The following is an 8,000-nucleotide window of genomic DNA, read 5'->3' as shown; positions in this document are numbered from 1 at the left end:
ATCGGCAGCTTCTAGACAGTTCTTGAGAGACCTTAAAAGTGTGGCTTTGAGCGCTATATCTTCCATTTTTGACATTTGTGTCCTGTTTCTTTGTCTCCCCATTTTTTATGCTTTCTTGGTGCACCCCCTAGTGGTCTTTGTGCGCAGTCTTGTTGTAGTTAAGCCTTAATTGTTGTCGGTAATACTGGGGGTGATTTGACCTCCAGGCCAACTGGCTGTGAGAATCAGCTGTGTCTGCAGTGGGAGAATTTTTGTCCTCTAGGGAGGTGCTAATCTATCCCTTGCCTGAGGCTATCCAGCAAATGGCTCTGTGCAGGGCTTGGGGTTAAGTTAACTTAACTTAACTTAAGTTAACCCTAACTTAACTCTGGTGCCATGACACATACAGAAATTTTTTGATATTTGCCACCATAGTAAAACAAAGATTTATATTTTTGACATTTATTTTATATATTTAAATGCCATTTAACAAAGAAAAATCAACCCAAAAAATGAGTTTGCATATCAACTCTGACATGCGTGTCAGGTTCACCATCACTGGCCTAGGAAGTCATTCTTAAGAGATTTATTGCAAACATAAGTTTGCAGCTTGGGCGGGGCAGGTCGCACGGGATCTACAGGGCAGGCGGAGCGAGCAGTTATGGCTGCTCACCTTAATATTTGACTTCAGCACTGTGCCTCCTCTGAGTCTCGGTATGCGTTTCTCTTTCCTCCTAGTTGTAGGATTTCCACTCAGCCAGCGTTCCTGTGGTTCTGGGTGATGTCCGTTCCGTCTTTTAGTTGTATTTTTGAAGTGGTTGTTCGAGGCAGCAAACTCCAGCGTTAACCTATGCCGCCATCTTGGTTCTCAAGCTTTGCATTTTTAAGAAACAGAATAGTCCTGGCTCTTCCTAAAGTTTTTCTGATCCAACTAGCTAGGTGGAAGGGAAAGCTGGTGAGAGATTTGTTCTTTTTCTTGAAATAAGTAGGTCATTGATTACACCAAAAGCCTAGGACAATGATGGCGAACCTTTTGAGCTCTGCGTGTCAGCATTTTGAAAAACCCTAACTTAACTCTGGTGCCATGACACATACAGAAATTTTTTGATATTTGCCACCATAGTAAAACAAAGATTTATATTTTTGACATTTATTTTATATATTTAAATGCCATTTAACAAAGAAAAATCAACCAAAAAAATGAGTTTGCGTGTCAACTCTGACACGCGTGTCAGGTTCACCATCACTGGCCTAGGAAGTAATTCTTAAGAGATTTATTGCAAACATAAGTTTGCAGCTCTGTACTTTTTCTAGTGTTCTCCCTGATGGCCATCTGTATTTTTCAGTACTGAACGCTGAGTAATGGCTATGCAGATGCAGCTTGAAGCAAATGCAGATACTTCAGTGGAAGACGAGAGCTTTGGCCCACAACCTATTTCACGATTAGAGGTAATGTGCTTAGTTGCTAATTTGGGAATTTTAAAGCTGGTCTAGATTCTTCTACCTATTGGGAAAAATCACAGCCTTTATATAAACCACTAGAGCCCCAGTGCTCGAAATTTGTGCACAGGTGGGTCTCTAGGCCACTGTATGGTTCCCCTCCGCCCCACCTCCTTCCCTTGCTGCTGTGCTGACACCACAGTGGGTGGGTGGCAGGCTGATTGGGGCCTGCTGGCAGGGGGTAGGGATGAGGCACAGGAGGTTGGCCGCCAGCCCCAAGGAGGCAGCTGGCCCTCGGCCCCCCCTGGGGAAGGGGTCACATCTGCTGCTACCCACCCCCAGTTCCCTGTCCCAGTCAGGGCCTGCCAGCTGAGGGGAGGGACTGCAGTAGGTTGGCTGGCCGGGGGAGGTTGGCTGTGGGAGTGCACTGACTACCAGGGGGCAGCTCCTGCGTTGAGTGTCTGCCCCCTGGTGGTCAGTGCGCATCATAGCGACTAGTCATTCAGGTCATTTGGTCCTAACAGTCACTTAGGCTTTTATATATAGAGATTGCTTTATACCTGTGATCAAGACCCAAATTAGTTTTGAGAAAGGTTGTCAAGGATCCTGTGGTAAGGCTTAAGATAGTTGCAGAACATGTCAAAGCAGATCTCTTGTCAAGAATTCTCCTCCTACTTTGTCACTTTTCTTTCTCAGAGCTGGATTGTCAGAAATGAAGAAGCCCTAATGTCCCATGGTAGAGTCTGCTGTTTGTACTAAGTATTAAACAATAGTTGTATTAAACAACTGTCCAGGGAATTACAGTGGCCTGACTGGTGATGCAGAGAGGAAAGACCCAGATATGTGCTGAAGTTACTAGCAAGACAGCTGTCATGGTCAAGGAGAAGGCCTTGTAGTTATCCTATATAATAAAAGCCTAATATGATAAGTATCTGGTCATCCGGTCAACCAGTCAAAGGGTAATATGCTAATGGTATGCTAAGGCTGCTCAACCGCTTACTATGACGTGCACTGACCATCAGGGGCAGGTGCTCCAACCAGTAGGTTAGCTTGCTGCTAGGGTCCAGCTGATCGGGACCGAGCTAGATGGGCCAGTCATGCCCTGGTGCCTTCCTGTGGTCCCTCCCTGGCTGGCCAACTTTCTGCATCCCTCCCTGGCCCTGATTGTGCACCAGTGGGGTCCCTTGGCCTGGCCTGCGCCCTCTCGCAATGCGGTGTCCCTCAGGGGGTGTTGGAGAGTCGGTTTCCACCCAATCCCGCAGGCCAAGCCAAGGGACGCCACTGGTGCATGAATTTGTGCACTGGGCCTCTAGTTAAGGTATAAGAGCCCGGCTCTATTCAGGAATCTGCACAAGAACATCCAGCACTAGAGCCAGGGCCTTGCACTGTTTCTGCTCATTGTACGGAGGCCCCAGTGTGAATGCAGGTACATCAGCTGAAGTAGGAGGAAAATTAGAGAAAGACTTCATTTTTCTGTCTCTTTATGCATGTTCTTTCCATCCCCAGCTAAGCTTCAAGACTCCAGAAGGTGCAAATAGGTTTGTCACGTTATATGCACACGTGTATTGCTTATTGCCTAAATTCTAATAGCAGACATGGTTTCTATGGGCAAGTATTATTATTTCATCTCCCAAACCTTCCCTGATTCCCTAATACAGTCGCATACCTCCACTAACTCATACTCTCCCAGAAGTCATGCTTTCGGTGGCTAATAAAATCAAAGCTGACTTTGTATATAGGGAGAAAGGAGTGATATACAAGTCTGTGACCAAAAGCAGATTTCCCCATTCTCTGTGTCAGTGGTTAGAGCAGAGCTTTCTAGTCATTGTATTACAAAAAAAATGTTTTTTTCTCCAAAAAGATTATTGATATGCTAAGATAGTGCTCCCCTCAGTTCTGAGGCAGCCTCATCTACTAACCCCAGTTTAGTGTAAAAAATACCATTTTTTATGTGTGCTTGATGTAAAAAACATTGGGAAATACTGGCTTATAGTGGCCTTTTAGGACTCAGGGTCTCAAAGTTCATTTAAAGTCCCAGTTATAAAAGGTTGAGAGTTACAGGTTTATTTCCAGTGGTTAGAAGTTACTAGTTTAATCCACTTAATGTATATGGGATAGTTCTAGTCTAAAACTCCTGGTTTTGGTAACTAAATACCTTATGTTTAGGGCACAGTTTTCAAAGCTTTTGTATTCCAAACAACTCTGTGAGTAGGTAGGGCAAATTATCCAGATTAGACAGATGAGAAAACTGAAGTTTAAATTAACCCATGGTTTTCTTCACTCGCAGCAATGTGGCATAAATGCCAATGATGTGAAGAAATTGGAAGAAGCTGGATTCCATACTGTGGAGGCTGTGGCCTATGCACCAAAAAAGGAGCTAATAAATATTAAGGGGATTAGTGAAGCCAAAGCTGATAAAATTCTGGTAAGTACTGCTTCCGTGCCGTAGGGAGGCATTAAAGGGAGGAATACAGCCAAAACCGGTTTGGCTCAGTGGATAGAGCGTCGGCCTGTGGACTGAAGGGTCCCGGGTTCGATTCCGGTCAAGGGCATGTACCTGGGTTGCGGGCACATCCCCAGTGGGAGATGTGCGGGAGGCAGCTGATCGATGTTTCTTTCTCACCGATGTTTCTAACTCTCTATCTCTCTCCCTTCCTCTCTGTAGAAAAATCAATAAAATATATTTTAAAAAATTAAAATAAAGGGAGGAATACAAAAGGGTATATAATGAAAGGTGGTGGTCTTCCTACTTCCATCCCTTGTTGTGTCATCTTGTTCCCCTTTCCAGGGGTGACTGCATTACCAGTTATTTCTGTATGTGCCTTCTTGCATAAATTGGGATTTTCTCTTAGGAATTGCAGTATCATGGGTTATGCCATAAATACTGCCAAGTTGACTACTAACAGTGAGTGAGTGGTATACACCTTATCTTTCTAAATACTTGATCTCATGCCTTAGAAATATTCTTTAGAATGCAGCCATTTAAAACAGTTTCAAAGAATATTCATTGACATAGGATAATGTTTCCTGATACAAGAAATGTTAACAGTGTGTGTGTGTGTGTGTGTGTGTGTGTACGCCTGCACATATACATGCTTGATTTTTGGTTTTAAAATGTATATTGATAAATGTATAGCACATACACTAAGGATAAATACACTAAAATATTAATGTTAACTTCCGATGGTAAGAACGTAAGCAATTTTTATTTTTTCCTCAGTTTTCTAAAACTTATAGACACAGACAACATATTTGTTTTTTTAAATATATTTTATTGATTTTTTAGAGAGAGCAAGGGAGAGGGATAGAGAGTTAGAAACATTGATGAGAGAGAAACATCGATCAGCTGCCTCCTGCACACCCCCTACTGGGGATGTGCCCGCAACCAAGGTACATGCCCTTGACCAGAATCAAACCTGGGACCCTTCAGTCCGCAGGCCAACTCTCTATCCACTGAGCCAAACCGGTTAGGGCACAACATGTTTTCTCTAATAAACATGTTGTACTTTCAAATAGAAAAGCTATTTGAATTGCTTGAATATTAAAGTCATATTAATTAGGTTCTCAGTGTATATAATTTGTTAGCTAATCATAGGAAGATTCTTTAATAATGACAAGAGGGTATGATTTTAAGTCATGCACTTAGTTTTTTATATCTTAATAAATGACATAAAAATGATTTTTCGGCTTAATGAAATGAGGTAATAACTTAATCCCTTATAAAGCACTTTAACTTTGAAATCTCATCTCTTTCATATATATTATTCCTTGGCCTTCATAACAGCAATGAGAAAGATAGGTAGAGCCAGCATTAGCTGTTTTGCTTCTGCTAATCTACATAAAACATAGTTTTACACAAATTTCTCTGAAAAGTAATCTTGAAAAACTAGAGAATCTTCCAAAAGAGTGTATCCTTTGTTATTGGGTAGCTTCAGTACATGTAGTTCTGCTATGTAACTTACTCAAACAGACAGTATCTAAGATTTATGTATACTTATTTAATATCTTACACATAAAATATGTATACAACACAGTAAATTGTTTTACTGGTTATTATACTAAAGAGCTTTGAATTTTTAAGCATTGGCAGGGCTGTTACTCCATTTATTTAGTACCACTCTGTAATAGTAATTTAGTCAGGGCTCAAAAATAGTAAGGAATTCTTAATTTGAGAGGAAAGATGTTGTCATTTATTGGATTATTTAAATAAATAAATGTTTGAAGTGGTGACTTAATTGGAAATAAGAGTTCTGAGTCCCTAATACCTTATTGAAAGATTGTGATATTGAAGAAGCCAGTAGGTGTCCCTAAAGTCTATTTATTGTTTCTTTTTGAACATCAGTGTTTGTGACTGGACAAATCCTGACAGGATCTTTATTTATGCCTTGTCAGACCTTTTAGAAATCAAATCAATGTTTTGGTGTAAATATACAAACCCGTAATAAGTGAAATGAGATGTGCAAAATGATATAGATATATCTTTTTATATTTCTGTCCTCTTAATCTAAGACATTTTATATTGTGAATATCTGGTGATTAAAGATTATGCTATTTACTTTTAAAAGGCTAAAGATTTTTTTCAGTACTGTGGCTATTCCCTTCCATTCCCCCAAAATCTTTGGAATTGAGACTTTAAGTAAGAATATCCATTGTCACAGTGGAGAAAAGAAACAATCCAGAATTATTTTCATTTTTCTTATTATTAAACTTATTGGTGACATCTATACTGATAAAAGGGTAATATGCTAATTAGACTGGACATCTTCCAGACATCCTTCTGGACAAAGCCAGAGTGGCAGGGGCTGAGGCAGAGGCGGTTAGGGGCGATCAGGCCAGCAGGGGAGAGCAGTTAGGGGGCAATCAGGCCGGCAGGCAGAGGTGGTTAGGGGCTGATCAGACAGGCAGGCAGGTTTGTGAGAGGGATGTCCTGGATTGGAGAGAGTGCAGGCCGGGCTGAGGGACACCCGCCTCTTCCCTCGTGCATGAATTTCATGCACCAGGCCTCTAATCCTATCTAATAAAAGACAAAAAGGGTAATTGACCATACCTTCGCTACGCTTCCTATTGACTAATCAGGGGGATATGCAAATTAACTGCCAACAAAGATGGCTGTTAATTTGCATACATAGGTGCAATGCTGGGAGGCAAAAGGGGAAGGACAGAAGAAGCCGCCTGCCACTGACGGTGATCGGAAACCCAGGTGGCAGCCAAGAGCCAGGTGGCAGGGCCGTGATCGGAGAACTGGGCCGCCTTTGCCCACCCTGGGCCAGTAATCAGAGAAGCCCTAGAGGCGGGACCAGAGGCTGGACTGTGTCGCCGCCTGGGGACATGATCCGGTCCCCGGGGGGTGATGCAGACCCAGGGGCCGGGGCTGCCCGCTCCGCGTTAGGAAGCAGGAGGCAGCTCTTCACCTGGAGATTTAAGTCCAAGGTGGGAGGCGCCATTTTCTGTGCAGAAAGGCAGGGGTGTGGCTAAGCACAAGACAGCACCATGTTTGTGTACAGAGAGGTGGGGGTGTGGCTCAGAGTGGGGCAGCACTATGGAGAGACCGGTGTTGAAGCCGGGTGTTCCCCTCAATATGCGAGGGTCTGGAGAGGAGTGCGAGGTAGAGGAGGAGCGGCTTCAGGCAAGTGAAAGAAAAGGGCAGGTTGCCCAGCCGCGAGGCTGTTCCAAGCTTCCCGGCCCAGGTTTTCAAGTGTAAATATTACTTCAGATGTTGTAGTTGCACGTTGTTTATTACCTTCCCCTCATCTTGGTTGTTAAAGTCATGCCCACCCCCTGGGCAGCCAGACCTCACATTCATGGCACAGATAAGGTTTGGTTCTGGGGTCACCTCTCAGATTTTAAGCAGCTGATACACTTGGGGGATAGGAAGAGTGAGACTTTAGCCCTGAAAAGACGGAAAGCTTGGGGCAGACAGTTCCCTCAAGGGCTCAGCCCGCTTTCAGGCTGTAGGCACAGGGAATGTCCAGGGCAGCCCCCGGAGCAGGTGTCTGGCTGAGCTGGGACGAGGCCGTTTTGCAGCCTCCCCTTCCTCTGTCCCAGGTGGTGGGGGCCGTGACTGCCTCAAGGCTGCTCCCTGGAAGCCATTCTCCCCTCAGCCTGTAGCTGTAAAACAGCGCACGCGAAGAGAATCTTTTTTTGTGCCTCATATTAAAAAGTTAAAAATACAAAAAGGTGTGCGTGACTCCTCACTGTGTTCATTTGTAAAACAAAAAAAATGCTCTTAAGACCCCGGGCGGCGAGACAGCACAGCCCCAAAGAAAATATATGCACAACCCATGGACACAGACAACAGTATGGTGATGGCCAGAGAGAAGTGGGGGGCAAGAGCTGGGTAGAGGGGGCAAAAGGGAGGAAATAGGGACATCTTATATAATAATAATAATAAAAGGCTAATATGCACATTGACTGAACAGCAGAATGGCCGGTTGCTATGATGTGCCCTGGCCACCAGGGGACAGTCGCTCAATGCAGGAGCTGCCCCATGGTTGTCAGTGCACTTCCATAAGGGGAGTGCCACTCAGCCAGAGCTGGCTCATGGCTGGCCAGTGCAGAGGGGGTGGAAGGCGCCCTCCCCC

General features: G+C 44.0%; 1 protein-coding gene across 3 annotated transcripts in view; it reads left to right on the top strand.

Annotated features, from left to right (window-relative positions):
• Positions 1 to 8,000, top strand: part of RAD51 (RAD51 recombinase) — a 28,689-nt gene that overhangs the window by 4,525 nt on the left and 16,164 nt on the right. For all 3 annotated transcript variants that reach the window (XM_006778087.2, XM_006778086.2, XM_015557563.1), the window contains exons 2-3: positions 1,326 to 1,428; positions 3,707 to 3,844. In XM_006778087.2, the coding sequence (XP_006778150.1) occupies positions 1,342 to 1,428; positions 3,707 to 3,844 (225 nt within the window). In that variant the 5' untranslated portion in view covers positions 1,326 to 1,341. The remainder of the gene's footprint in view (positions 1 to 1,325; positions 1,429 to 3,706; positions 3,845 to 8,000) is intronic.

The sequence above is a fragment of the Myotis davidii genome, unplaced genomic scaffold (assembly GCF_000327345.1).
Source record: "Myotis davidii unplaced genomic scaffold, ASM32734v1 scaffold46, whole genome shotgun sequence".
NCBI classification, from domain to species: Eukaryota; Metazoa; Chordata; class Mammalia; order Chiroptera; family Vespertilionidae; genus Myotis; species Myotis davidii.
Note: the sequence above shows the minus strand (reverse complement) of the source record. Positions and strands in the feature narration are given on the sequence as shown.